Source organism: Phymastichus coffea, unplaced genomic scaffold (assembly GCF_024137745.1).
Source record: "Phymastichus coffea isolate CEN01 unplaced genomic scaffold, Cenicafe_Pcof_1.1 PCOF00062, whole genome shotgun sequence".
In the NCBI taxonomy this organism is placed as follows: Eukaryota; Metazoa; Arthropoda; class Insecta; order Hymenoptera; family Eulophidae; genus Phymastichus; species Phymastichus coffea.
This window is the reverse complement of record NW_026706873.1, coordinates 1,223,663-1,236,496: the sequence shown is the minus strand read 5'-3', so window position 1 is coordinate 1,236,496 and position 12,834 is coordinate 1,223,663. Positions and strand designations below refer to the sequence as shown.

The 12,834-nt window shown below is 36.1% G+C and overlaps 3 protein-coding genes across 5 annotated transcripts; 2 read left to right on the top strand and 1 right to left on the bottom strand.

The window, feature by feature from the left end:
- The first annotated feature begins 34 nt into the window (after positions 1 to 34).
- Positions 35 to 2,088, top strand: LOC131666925 (odorant receptor 49b-like). Its single transcript, XM_058940023.1, has 5 exons — positions 35 to 1,095; positions 1,160 to 1,263; positions 1,326 to 1,613; positions 1,670 to 1,948; positions 2,011 to 2,088. Exons 1-5 carry the CDS (start codon positions 516 to 518, stop codon positions 2,059 to 2,061), a joined length of 1,302 nt encoding a protein of 433 aa, XP_058796006.1. The 5' UTR covers positions 35 to 515; the 3' UTR covers positions 2,062 to 2,088.
- An 89-nt stretch (positions 2,089 to 2,177) lies between these two features.
- LOC131666923 (uncharacterized) lies at positions 2,178 to 6,380 on the bottom strand. Of its 2 annotated transcripts, XM_058940019.1 has the most exons (12): positions 6,043 to 6,380; positions 5,808 to 5,911; positions 5,583 to 5,734; positions 5,180 to 5,497; positions 5,064 to 5,124; positions 4,761 to 4,987; positions 4,171 to 4,682; positions 3,724 to 4,104; positions 3,394 to 3,646; positions 3,080 to 3,309; positions 2,884 to 3,000; positions 2,179 to 2,800 (listed from the first exon to the last, which is right to left on the bottom strand). In XM_058940019.1, exons 2-12 carry the CDS (start codon positions 5,902 to 5,904, stop codon positions 2,782 to 2,784), a joined length of 2,367 nt encoding a protein of 788 aa, XP_058796002.1. In that variant the 5' UTR covers positions 5,905 to 5,911; positions 6,043 to 6,380; the 3' UTR covers positions 2,179 to 2,781. The 2 variants fall into 2 exon arrangements, with proteins under 2 accessions (XP_058796003.1, XP_058796002.1); XM_058940020.1 differs by lacking the exon at positions 6,043 to 6,380 and having other exon boundaries at positions 2,178 to 2,800.
- A 555-nt stretch (positions 6,381 to 6,935) lies between these two features.
- On the top strand, positions 6,936 to 12,474 carry LOC131666924 (late secretory pathway protein AVL9 homolog). Of its 2 annotated transcripts, none has more exons than XM_058940021.1 (9): positions 6,936 to 7,218; positions 7,714 to 7,911; positions 8,087 to 8,315; positions 8,387 to 8,576; positions 8,638 to 9,073; positions 9,175 to 9,309; positions 9,629 to 10,017; positions 10,088 to 10,176; positions 10,668 to 12,474. In XM_058940021.1, exons 1-9 carry the CDS (start codon positions 7,150 to 7,152, stop codon positions 10,859 to 10,861), a joined length of 1,929 nt encoding a protein of 642 aa, XP_058796004.1. In that variant the 5' UTR covers positions 6,936 to 7,149; the 3' UTR covers positions 10,862 to 12,474. The 2 variants fall into 2 exon arrangements, with proteins under 2 accessions (XP_058796004.1, XP_058796005.1); XM_058940022.1 differs by having other exon boundaries at positions 10,088 to 10,172; positions 10,668 to 10,857.
- Positions 12,475 to 12,834: the final 360 nt, after the last annotated feature.

Below are 12,834 nucleotides of genomic sequence, written 5' to 3'. Positions count from 1 at the left end.
TAAATGCGTAAATCTACTCGTTCAACGTTCGGTTTCCAAACGAATACTAGAAATAGAACTTTCATCAGAATTGAATGATGATATATGACTATTTCTATAATCAATATTCACACAGCCTGTTATCGTAATCATGAATCGATAGTGGTAAAATTATACACTTCTTGGAGCGTTACACTATGATGATCCCTTCATATTATAAAAGCCAAGCCTATGATTTCTGGAAGATCTATGCAAATTTGTTTTTCATCTATGTATTTTTTTCTCCGACATGCAAGTATACGAGAACAGCCAAGTTTTTTGGTTCTCCAACGAGAAAATTATTTCCGAGCCAATTAAAAACATCGTAAAGTCATAAAAAAACGTATCTTCGCTTTTCTAAGTACTCTGAGCTCGCGAATAAACTACAGCGTACTCGCCTATTACTAATATAGATAATTCACAAGTAGCCACGGTCCGCGAAATTACAGAGTTTCTCGCGAAAATTGTAGTCGCTAAAACAGCGTAATAGCTGTAAAATGCCGTCGTTACACTATACTTTGCCACAGTACAGAAAAAGAGAATCGCGTGCGGCAGAGAGAAAAATGTGTCGCGAGACAATGAAAAAGGAAATGAAGTCGATCAACTTGACGATATTCATGATGCGCGTGTTAGGCATGTGGCCAGCATCAAATGCCAGAGACAAGTTGCGATCTGACCTGTCATTAAGAATTATGATGGTATCAATGAGCTCAGCGGTGTTGATCGAGGCTCAGGACTTGTTCTTCTCGCGCAAGGACATTCTGGTGAGTGACGAGAGGATGGAGTGCGAAGCGCAAGTAGAGAGAGCGACAATGTGTTTTCAGTTGTTGACTTACGCGGCGCCGTGCGCGGTTGTGGTGGCGACGGAATACTGGAAGCTGCTGGTGTTCGTAAGGAATCGTCAGCGGGTGATGCAGCTGAACGACTTGGTGGAGAAGAGCTTCTGGCGAATCGACTATGGCCGGGAGGAGACTGAGCTGTTCAACGTGCGCGACCGCCTGTGTTTCAAGGCAATCTTGCTTTTCGCGCTGTTGGTGCTGACCATCTGCGTGCATTACATCGTTGCGCCTGCCGTTGGTTGGTATTTCAGTCGCGATGGGTCAGAGAAGCCTTCCTTTCTTTGAATGCGATCGCCTCGCAGTTTCCATAGGAAAGAATGCGTCCGACAGAATATTGCCCTTTCCGGTTTACCTGGATTCCAGAATCTACGAGAATCCTTACTATGCGATTGCTTACGTGTTCGAGGTGAATTCACATTCGTCCACGATTCCCGTAAAAATCCACTCCGTAAATTTCGATCGCCGTAGTTCATTGGTACAATGGCGACCTGCTTCTGCGCCACGACCTTTGCCAGCTACTTCTTCGCCATGAATTTGTCGACGGCGACGCAATTGAAACTTCTCCAGCGCGAGCTTCACAACCTGTGCGAGAAGAGTCAAAGCGAAGCTCATCAAAAACTTAAAGCCTGCATACGTCGACACCAAATCATGATCACCTACGCCGACCAAGTCGAGGAGCTGTTCTGCTTCGCGATGCTCGGCCAAATGTTTGGATCCGTCACGCAAATCTGCTTTTCTGGATTTCAATTGATACTGGTGAGCACTTCGAGCGACCGATCGCGCTCCTCGATTATTACACATGGCGCGCTTAGGCAGAAGAGACGACGTTCCAACGCAAGCTGCTCAGCGTCGAGTATCTACTGGGTAGTTTTGTGCAGCTGTATTTCTACTGCTACTCGTCTCACGAGATCTTCACAGAGAGCCAGAACGTTTCAGAAGCTGCTTACTCGGCAAAGTGGTACAGGATCACCAACCCAAAACTACACAAGGATTTCGCCTTGATGTTCGAGATTATGGTTCATCGGGCGAGGAAACCATGTATTCTTACCGTTGGCAAATTTTGCCCGCTGACTTTACAGACTTACTCTTCGGTAAGTTATCGCAGTTGATTACTTCTTGAATTAACGGCAAATTGCACGTTTCGTTTGCTCAGGTTGTAAGGACGTCCATGTCTTACTTCACGGTACTACGACAGGCAGTGTAGCGATTATAGAAGAAATCGTGATGTACATACGTTAAAATACTTTACTTTTTATAGATGTATTTTTGTGTAGTCGTTGAAACGCATAAAGAATTTTCGAAGAAAAAAAATAATGATGCTCATTCCTAGTTTTAGGTTTTTTTTATTGAGCTGCTACTTATACACAACGAACTGTTGTGCATTAGATTTTAATAAGCATTATTATTCTCTCGGCAAACAAAAATCTGTTCACAATCTGTGAAATATACGAAAATTTATTTTTATCTTCCTATAAAAGAAAATATTCGAACGTTTATAAGCTAATCGTAACCAATAGAACGACAGTCAGTCGCAGTAAAATATATAACTTCAGAACTATGAAGGTATCACACTTACAAACTATCGTCTCGTTCAATTATAAAATCTCCCGGATAAGCTCTCTTTTCCAATAAGTTACACCTCGTTACAACTTTGTTAAATATTCAAACTTCGAATACAACTATAAAATTAGAATGCTGAACAATATTATCCGAGTATTTTCTTCGCAAACAATGTTTTTCCAATTTTAAATGTTTATATTAATAACGAAGATGATAACAACACTCGTAAATGCCTATCAAAAATGAAGTCTGTCATAACAATATTTACATAATGAATATTGGCGTATTACAGGTATCGAGTGAATGTTAATGTATTCTATCACCCCGAGTTGCTCAATTCTCGTTATAACCATATGAAACCCTTCTATAAACGCCTTAGTTTTCTGTAATAAAAATAAAAATAAAAATGCATTAAAGAAATGTTATCGATCGCATACGATTTATTTGACAACTTTGAAGTACTAACTTTGATAAACTAGGCTCCTGTAAATTTTTTGGAGCTTTCTGTCGCCTTGGCCTTCCAGTTTTGCTTGCCGCACTTTCAGAATCACTCGACTGATCCATTCGCAGTCCAGAACTTCGTCTGTAATAACATGAATACATTAGTCATATATTCTGTGTAGATATTAAGAGCAAAAAAGATCTACTTAAACTGTACTTACGCAGAAGAAATAGATTCATTGGAATTCTTTCTTTCACTTTGCTGTGGGCCATGCTGCGAATTGTTTAATTTCTGTAAGACAACCTTTGCTGAACTAGGATCCTTTCTCTTCTCCGTGTCTTTTTCCTTTTTCTTAGGTTGCTTTACTTTTTTCTGTTTTTGAATCTCAGCTTCCTCTTCGACGTCACTCGCTGTGTAATCCAACGGTTTTGTAGCAGCTCGTTTCCTTTTCTAAACACAAATAAACAATAATTTCATTAATCTTGATTCTTTTAATTAAACATACACGTACAAATGAAAACATTTTTGTATTACTTGAGTAATAGGTAGCGAATCGTCGAGTAACTGCGAATGATTGTCGATGGTGGTATCGTGCACATCCGTAAGACGTGGTAAATTAATGTTACCATTTACCTTCGCCGTCGTTAGTTCACTAAATCTTTTTTCATGTCCATTTTTACGTTCAGTCTCTTGACATCTTAATACACTGGTCGACTGCTGATCCGTAATAGGCATTTTCACCGTCGATATGCGAGAGAGTGTTTCAGTTTCAGTAAGCATTGGAAGTCTAAAATTTTAAATATTCAGGAATTAAGTAATGATTTTTTAACAACAATAAAGTGGTAAACGATGAAAAAAATATACCTTTGAGTTAACTGAATGGTAGCAGTAAGCTCCGGCTCGACCTCAACTTGATTTTGTAGTTGTGCCTGCTTAGCCATGATATTTCTTAATGGCTTTAGCGGTGTAAGCTCCAGAAGTTCGTTAATATCAAACGCCATTCTCTCTGATTGTTCAGGCTGTTCAAACTGCTGGGTTGGTGGACGACGCTGTGGTGGAGGTTGTATAGGCCGACGAATATTCAACAGTAATGTGTCTTCGTCGTCAACGTCATCATCATAATAGTCGTCATAGTGGCTCGAGTTACCACGAGTTGATGGGCCACGACGTTGAGTGATGAAACGACGGATATCTTGACAAGTTTGATCATCTTCTTCGTCCTCGTCATCGATCAAGTGATCATTGCTGTAAAAATAAATTCACAGTAATCAGTTTAGATACACTCTTACGACTATAAAAAAAATAAATCACCTTGTCGCGGTATAGCCATTCTGTCCCATGCATCCAAAACCAACTCTCAAGTTTCGTTTGGTTTTGCCCGGGTTTTTGGGCATCTCTGGAATGCGGAAGCAGGTAGATGACCTACGTTCGTTACTAGACAGTGACGAGAGAGGTGACTCTGCTTGCGCTGTAGGTTCTTCACCAGATGATGGTGAACTATTGTTAACACCAGTGAATTCCATGTCTTCTTGACTTGAGTACATCCAGCTGGGTCCTTCCAATGGATCAATCAGTTCAGACTCCATTGTTTGCGATCTGCGGCTTGATGGTTGAACAATCGACGAATGCTTTCGACGGACTATAGTTTCGGAGCCTTCAGTATCATCGTCATCATCATCTGATGTTTCTGCAGATTCTTGAGTTTCTGGAATGATCATTGATGCGTCTAGTGGATTTTCTGGACTCGATTGCGACTCGCTCATTTCTGTGTCTTCGACGGTTGTGATGTTGTTTATTACGTTGGTGTTTGTTGTTTCCGAAAACTGCAGAGAAAAATTCAATCGTATTAATAAATACTTTATATACACCGTTTTTGACGATTGAAATTTATAGGTAGTTACCATTCTAACATTAATACTCTGATTGTTGGCCATGTATCTTGAAACATCCTGCAGAGCAACTCGAGGACTCTTGAGGATCTCGATATGTTCAGAACTGCGTTTCGACAGTCTTGCACCAAGACTACCAGATAAACGACCAGAGTCTCGTTTTGAATATCGACCGGATGACAGCCTTCCACTTGAGAAACGGCTTGTTCGACGATTTACAATTACATGTTCGTCAGAATCTAAAATATTATAAAATTAATGTTAAAAGAAGTTCTGTAAAAAATGTAGAAGTATTCAGAGATAAAAAGTATGTACCTTCATTTCTCAGATCATTTATAGCTAACCTTTCTGGCATTACCCGCGATCGTCGACTTTCCTATAAAAAATAGCAATATAATATCTAAATATCAATATTAGATTGAAAAACTTACAACTACTCGACTGTGATTTCTTTCAGGAGTAGCAGGTCCTTCAGCGATTACACTCAAATTAACTCTACTAAGATTAATCACAGGCTTGGTGATTGTATGACCGCTAACCATAGGTTTTACTACACCTCTTGCAGGTGACTTCATAGATAATCGTTTGGTAGATTCTCTCCTACCAGTACTACTAGAAGAAGCACGATGTGTAGGTAGATTGCAATTGAAGTTTTGGCATTCTGCTATAGTATCTGTGACAAACTTTGACATATCCACTATCATAGGTAACAAATTTTTTGCATTCCTGTATATTATTTTAATAAGATTCTGAAACAAAGTTATTCGATGGTGAAATTTAGATTAATGATAAGTAAACTTAAAGTAAAACTTAAATATCATTATTTTGACTTACGTCACGCTGGTTACAAGCATAGATGAGGTTTTGTTGTTCAGCAATGAGTTCAACATTTCTGCTAAATAATAACTGTGTTTCTTGCTTCTCCTGTGATAAAGCTTTTGCCAAAGCATGATTATTGATTTTTAATTTTTGATATTTAGAATAAACTGGAAAAACAGAATGGTATTATAAATAAGTTAAGCAATTAGTTTACAATGTTATATAATAATACAAACTCACGACTTGAAAAGCTTTTGTTTTTCGTATTGCTCTTGATACACCTTTTGATCAAAACAGTGCCTGGTTTTATCCTCCTCCGCTTAGGTACTTTTGCCATTCTAAAGCTATAAAAAAGTAAAACGATAGGTATTATCATTTAAAGCTGTACTTCACCAAAAACAAATTATAAAATTCGTAAAAAAACTATTTCAAAAGCAATAACGTAAAAAAAAAAACAGCAAAAAAAAGCACTCACTTATAACCTTAAAAGTTAAACTATAGAAGTTAAAGTTAAGTCTATAAAATGACTATCCTCACGATAATCTCAGCTATAAAAACATTATCGCTCATAATAAAAAACTCATTGAATGTCGCAACTTAAAAATCATCCATTACTGTTTTCCATTCAACTCAAACGCGTCAATGGAATTAAGAAAAAGGCTCTCGAAGTGTTTGACAACTCTTTCGAGTTATAAACAACAAACGAACACAAACCAGTTAACAAACAGAGAAACACTTTTTACTATTTTAATTTTCACGTCTTATCAGTTGTGATGAAAAAAATTTCAATGCACTTAATACAACATGAAAAAATTGGAGGCTTCGCGTAAATCCGTTAGAAGCCTTCTTCTGAAAGGAATTGAAACTATTGAAACGAATTCCAGCGACGCCAGTGGGTGCAACTGCAGTTAAAAAAGCATTGCAGCGACATCTAAAAAATAAATAATATATATTGTAATATTGTATTACAGTTAATTTAAATTTCAACAATTTATCATCTTTTAGAATCATTTATAAAAATTAAAAAACAATAAAAAAAATAAAAATAATGCAAAGATCATAAAATTTTTTTAAGCCAAAAAAATACAATAATTAAATAAAATTTAAAGAAAAAATGAAGAAAAGCAGAAATTTTGTAGAAATGTGTGAAAATGTTTACGTACTGTTAAAACAGTATCGTCAAAATGAATGGATCAAATAATTCAAATTTGCACCGACATCTATAGTTGTCAAGTCCACCGCATATATTTTGCGGCGCTGGGTTATATCGATAGCGTTTTTCCTTCTCCTCTCGCCCCTCCTCCGCAAACATAACAGACACCTCGCTCTCCTGCTTTTCATTCGCATGTCAGTTCGTCTGCTATCACCGTGAGCTGTGTATCTTGTATGTGGAAAAAAGAAAAAAAAAAGGAAAAACTTCGCGCGCGTCTCCGTTTCAACAAAGTCTATAGCGTAAATGTTGTGCTGGAGATGAAGCATCTGGCGTCAAAAGCCATTGGCGACGCGTGAGAGAAACAGCAGTGAGTCAATAAAGAGATCATCATTAAGAAGCGCGACGACGTTGACGAGGGTGGAGGCGGCAATGGCCGAGTCTGTCGGCCCGATTCTTCACGTAATCGTCATCGGGTTTCACCACAAGAAAGGATGCCAAGTGAGTGCCCGCTGTGTAGTTTTTTCGTTTATTCTCTCTTTCAATCCACGGGGCGTTGCGCTGTGTATATGTATGCGTCAATACAAGCGATGTACAGACACCTGCTGCGAGTATCTCTTCAATGCTTTTTCTTCTATCCTTTTGAATTATAAAGGATTTTACTAGAGTAATGGATTTTTGCGTGCAAGAAAGAAAGAGAAAGAACATCTGCATGAATGAATGTACTGAAAATTGTAGTCAACCTGCACTGAGTGACTAATACTTGGTCTTTTCTTGATTGCGATTCACGGGAAAACGTTAGTTATTTTGACTTTGATTTATTTTTACTTCTTTATTCTTTTACGAACAAACTCATATGTATTAAAACAATGCTATAATTAGTTATGATTTTTCTTTTATAGATGTGTAGACACAAAAGCTTTTATGTGTACACAATCAATTTTATTTTATGATCTTGTAGAGATTGATAGTAATGATAACATTTAATGTTTCTAGGTGGAGTATTCATTTCCTCCACTTGTGCCTGGTGCATCAAACGAGTGTCCACTAGGGTGGAAGTACTTGCCAACACTCGCATTACCAGATGGATCTCACAACTATGATGAAGACACAGTATACTTCCACGTTCCTAGTCTCAATGATCCTAATAAAACTATTTATGGGATATCGTGTTTTAAACAAATTCCAGTAGAGGTAAGAATAAAATGTTTCATTGAGAGAGAAAAAAAATCACTGTAATGTAGAGACAAAGAAAAACTAGTGATAATTCTGTGTTCGTAATGTCATTACTGTTATCATCAAACTGATTATACTCTTACGATAGTCAAACTAAGTAATTTAATCTTAATTTCTTTGTCTTTTTCCACAGAAATTAATAAATCGCACATCAGACATAACAAGGGGAACAGTACAAAAGTCTGTATGCGTTTTGAGTACAATGCCTTTGTATGGCCATATTCAAGTTAAAATGGCCCTTATAACTCATGCTTACTTTGATGAAGGAGATTTCAGCAAAGTATCACTGTTGGAAGAGACATATCATCATTTGAATTCTTGTATGAGCGGAGATAGTCATATGCCACCACAAGTGTTTATTGGTAATTTATTTTAAAGCACACTTTCAATATTGCAAATACTCAATTTTTAAATGTGATTATTATATTTACAGGTTTATCCGCCAGAGATTTCATATTGCGATTCCGTCACAAAGCTCTGCTACTATTCAAACTGTTACTTCTAGAAAAAAAAGTAGTTTTTTATCAATCACCTGTACAGCCTTTATGCTCAGCCATATTGACATTGTTATCATTCTTTCCTAGTATGATTGAAACTGGTTTAGAGCAAGCAGCTTGTATCAGGTATTTACTTTTTTTACTCTTTTAATCAATCATAGCATATTAATAATTTTTTTATATACAGGCCATCAAGACCCATGTCTCCTATTCCGAATTTCGAGGATAGTGAATATCTCAATAACTTTGACTCAAATTTAACCAACGCGAATCCTGCTGTCGAAACAGTGCAACCAGAAATATTAAATAACAGGATAGCTGATGAATCGGATGACAATGCTTACTACATAAATGACAACAAAACGATTGAAACTATGGAAGGAAAAACTATTGAAGTCGATTTGACTGAAGCGAACAGTGAAAGTGCTGACGTTTTTCCAGAGGAGCCGAAAGTCACCAAAGTGCCGAATTCGCTGAATCTTAATTCCAACGAGGCCGACAATAATATGCCAAGAGACACGAGTAATGATACGTTGTCAGACGCCAAAGTTACCAGCAGTTTGACGCAGATCGCAAATATTGATCCGGACTTGTGCGGCATGCCTTTGAGCCTTTTTACCAAAGTAAGTTACAAAAGTCTGAGCTTATAAAATATTCATTAACACAAGTTTTGGATAATTGATATTTTATGGATTCAATTTTGAATAATTATTATATTTTGCAGGGTTACTTGTGCTTACCATATTTATCCTTACCATATTTAGATTTGCTAGGTGACGAAAATGTTAGAGGCTACGTTGTAGGAGCAACTAATGTTTTATTCAAACAGAAAAAACAACTGATCGATGTATTAATTGAGGTGAGTTTTCTAAAATGTGTACTAACAAACTTCGGATAAAGTGTGAACAACAATATTTGTTTCTTATTAAATATTGTTTATTAATTTTTCTGATAAACGATCATTACCTGATGAAAGATATTTTGTATGTAATAATCATTTATACAGTCATGTTTAATATGTAAACTTTAATTTCTCGATAATTGTTATGTTCCAAACAGAGATTTTATTTTTGTTGCTGAAAAATTACATTACATTGATTATTATAATTTCCTTTTTAGAAGTGAACCTTTCAATAAGCATATTAGCTATATTTAGCAATTGAACACTTGATTTTCAGGCTGAAAGCGCACGAATAGAAGCAAACGATCCAGAACTACGTCGTCAACTGCACTTGACAACCGAAGACTTAAGATTTGCCGATTACGTAGTACGTCACGTATCCGAACCAAAGAAAGATAACTTTTTCGACGGTGTTGGTTGGGAAGGTGGTGACGAGTGGATTCGTACTCAATTCCGCGTTTATTTGCTCTGCTTGCTTCGGACTTCAATGCAACAGGATGCAAGGCAGACTGATCACTATAACGCTGCTTTTATGAGCGCGTGGCGATCTACGAATAATTTTAAGATGTGGACGAGTCTTTGTAATACGGAAATTAACTGCATCGAACCGGGACATCCGTTTGCTGGACAGCTCTCGGTGCAGGACATGAAACTACGCTTGTCGCAGTAAGTATTTTTTGTCTTGTCTTTGTTAAGAAGTTCCGATGATGGGATGTTCTCAACCATTTGTTTTTAGTACAATGCAAAATACCGAAGGTGGACGGAAACTCAACCAAGCCATGGCGTCGACAGGACGCGCTGTGGCTACAACGGGAAAAGCTGTAGGTGAGAAAAAACTTATTAATAATTAGGAATATGATACGCTTTAATTCAATTTTTACTATTGTGTTTTTTATTGAATCGTATAGATTAGAATTTCTATTATTTTTTTAGATTAGAATGTTTATAGCAGTTTTGCAAATTATTTTTCTTAATAACAAAGCGTTTCTATAATTCCTTTTCGAAATACCTCGATTAATAAGTTTTTTAAATATTTTTTTTATAATATTTTTTGTACGTCTACCAATAATCTCAGATCATCAATAACAATTGTGTAAAGTCATTGTAGTCAAAGTTCATGTTCAAATTGTAAACTAATGATATCATTATCGTTATCGCTTATCATGAATCATCAGCTTGTTCATTATAACAATCACTCGAATCCTTGAATCTTGAGATTTACTCGAATGAATAATCTCATTGATTCATAAATTCTCATCATCAAAATCATCTCAAAAGATTAACGTCGTATTCGCAATATGTTCATCTTTTTCCAGGTGGTGCGTTATCTCAAGCAAAAGGTGCATTCTCGAACTGGTGGAGCACGCTGACGACGGTGCAACCAGGTTTAGAAACTAGTGAGACACCGAATAAAAACGGCGAGCCACACGTCACCGACTCGAGTCCACGTGAGAAGTCAGTAGATGGTTTTCAGATGGGCGTCGATGTTGCGAGTACACTCGATAAGTGAAGATCGCTTAAATGACTCGTCTCTGTTTATTTAGTATTATACTATAGCGGGGGCTGTTCTCTATTTTTCGTCTTTATTATTTTTATTTATTTGTTGGGATATTCGAGAAGTTTAATCGGACATATTTCTACGTGGAGCTCTGAATGTATCCTACACGTAGGAGGATAAAAAAAAACGCGGCGTTTTTTTTCAAACCGTTAGAATTTCACTTGTTACGTAAAGTACTTTTGATAGCCGCTTCTCGTTTTATACTTTTTTTTAATTATCCGTTATTTATTTTGTACTTACTCGAAGATCCCTCTGAGATTTAAACCTTAAAGAGTTTTAACATGGCAACGCATGGAAATAATAATTCATCGAAGCCTTCGCTCGATAATCTTTTTGAAAGTACAGGCGACATTATTTCCCAGTGAACAATTACTGCTTGCAAAGAAAAAGAATGTATTTTGTGTACCGCATGTATACATAGCTATATGTACATAACTGCAAATTAACACCTCGTCCGGACAATATTCGATCGCACGCAGTAATTCATTGCCTTTTTTTCATAAAAGCGCACGTGAGTAATCCGTATCATTTATTGCTCTCTGAAATGCTAAACTCGTAAGGAAAATGACGAAGACAAAGGAAATTAAACTCGTTTGTATTCACAGATATAGATTACAATTTTAATGTAACATTTTAAAAAGACTTAAATTTTAATTATTCGTTTCTGCTGTGAAAATTTTATTTTAAACTAACCATTCCTCATTTACGGTATAGATTTTTATATTAAAAATACGAATATAAGTATACAGTGCAATTGAACTTAAAAATGTTTTTTAAGGAAATCAGCTATCATTTCTCACGTGCTTGTTGCGAGATACATCGTTCATTACTTAAAAAAAACAAAGATATAGAAATATGTCGCATGATGTTTTTAATTGCTGAATATTATTGGCAACAATTATGTGATATTTGAATTATTCATAAGTTAATTTTCACTACGTAAATATTAAATTGTGTTAATTTATATTCAATTGTATTTAGTTGTTAAGCGAAAAAAAATATTTTGTACATAAATGAAAACAAATTTAGATTCATTACAGAAAACTATCGTGTATACTAATCAATTGTCCATGGGAATCTCACAATTATACGTACACAGATAAACTGAGTTACATTGAATAAATAATAATAAAAAAAACACGTTATGTAATCATTGAAACAGTACACATTGACGTTATCTCGTGAAGTTTTATCGTAATCTCTGTTGACACTCGGCGGATTTTAACGGATTTTTTAAGAAAAAAATAACGGAAACAATCGAACTTTGCTTAAAAAGAATACGGAATACGACTTTCCCTTTTTTTTACAAAGAGCGTCGTGAGCGTTTTTAATCTGCACAATTTATATGCTTAGCTGCGTCTGTTCTATCGAGAGTTTTTATCGGTGTACAGATGTAATAATGCGAATGGAGAAAAGAAATTTTATTCGAAAAAAACTTTGTATTTATAAGTGAACTTGAACGGGTAAGGCCGAGGACGCTGCGAGTTGATAATTATGAAGTAGAGAGATTAATGTTTTTAGGAAGGGACGTTGTAAAAGCTGACGAGTTTTCGGAAAAATTGTTTCAGAAAAAAAATAAAGCATTTATGAAATGTAAAAAAACGTCTTGATTGTTATTGCCCTTTGTTTTTGTAAACAGCGTAATCCTTCGATGTACATTTGTAAAAGGCTTTACTTTCTTTGTAAAGCGGCATCCTCATTTACATACACGCACATGTGTATGTAAATGTGTCGATTTGTGGTTATTTTACGATGTCAAGGCTGGCTATTTCCAAGTGCGCTGGAGTTCATAAAAGAGTTTGTTATTCTTCATGTGATTTGAATTTATGTTCAAAAAGCTTCTTAGATTTTGCAAATCACTGTCGAAATACTGAAATTGAATTACCTCTAAAATTCAACATTTCCCCGCAAAGAGTTTTCTTTAC

Bases quoted from the DNA above. Each gene is read 5' to 3' on its own strand.
- LOC131666925 (XM_058940023.1), top strand. From the start codon at position 516: ATGCCGTCGTTACACTATACTTTGCCACAGTACAGAAAAAGAGAATCG. The intron at 1,096-1,159 runs GTTGGTATTTCA...ATCGCCTCGCAG, and splicing joins CATCGTTGCGCCTGCCGTTG to TTTCCATAGGAAAGAATGCG. The intron at 1,614-1,669 runs GTGAGCACTTCG...TGGCGCGCTTAG, and splicing joins CTGGATTTCAATTGATACTG to GCAGAAGAGACGACGTTCCA.
- LOC131666923 (XM_058940019.1), bottom strand. From the start codon at position 5,904: ATGGCAAAAGTACCTAAGCGGAGGAGGATAAAACCAGGCACTGTTTTG. The intron at 5,498-5,582 runs GTAAGTCAAAAT...ACTTTGTTTCAG, and splicing joins ATGCTTGTAACCAGCGTGAC to AATCTTATTAAAATAATATA. The intron at 4,105-4,170 runs GTGATTTATTTT...TTATTTTTACAG, and splicing joins AATGGCTATACCGCGACAAG to CAATGATCACTTGATCGATG.
- LOC131666924 (XM_058940021.1), top strand. From the start codon at position 7,150: ATGGCCGAGTCTGTCGGCCCGATTCTTCACGTAATCGTCATCGGGTTT. The intron at 7,912-8,086 runs GTAAGAATAAAA...CTTTTTCCACAG, and splicing joins TTAAACAAATTCCAGTAGAG to AAATTAATAAATCGCACATC. The intron at 10,018-10,087 runs GTAAGTATTTTT...ATTTGTTTTTAG, and splicing joins ATGAAACTACGCTTGTCGCA to TACAATGCAAAATACCGAAG.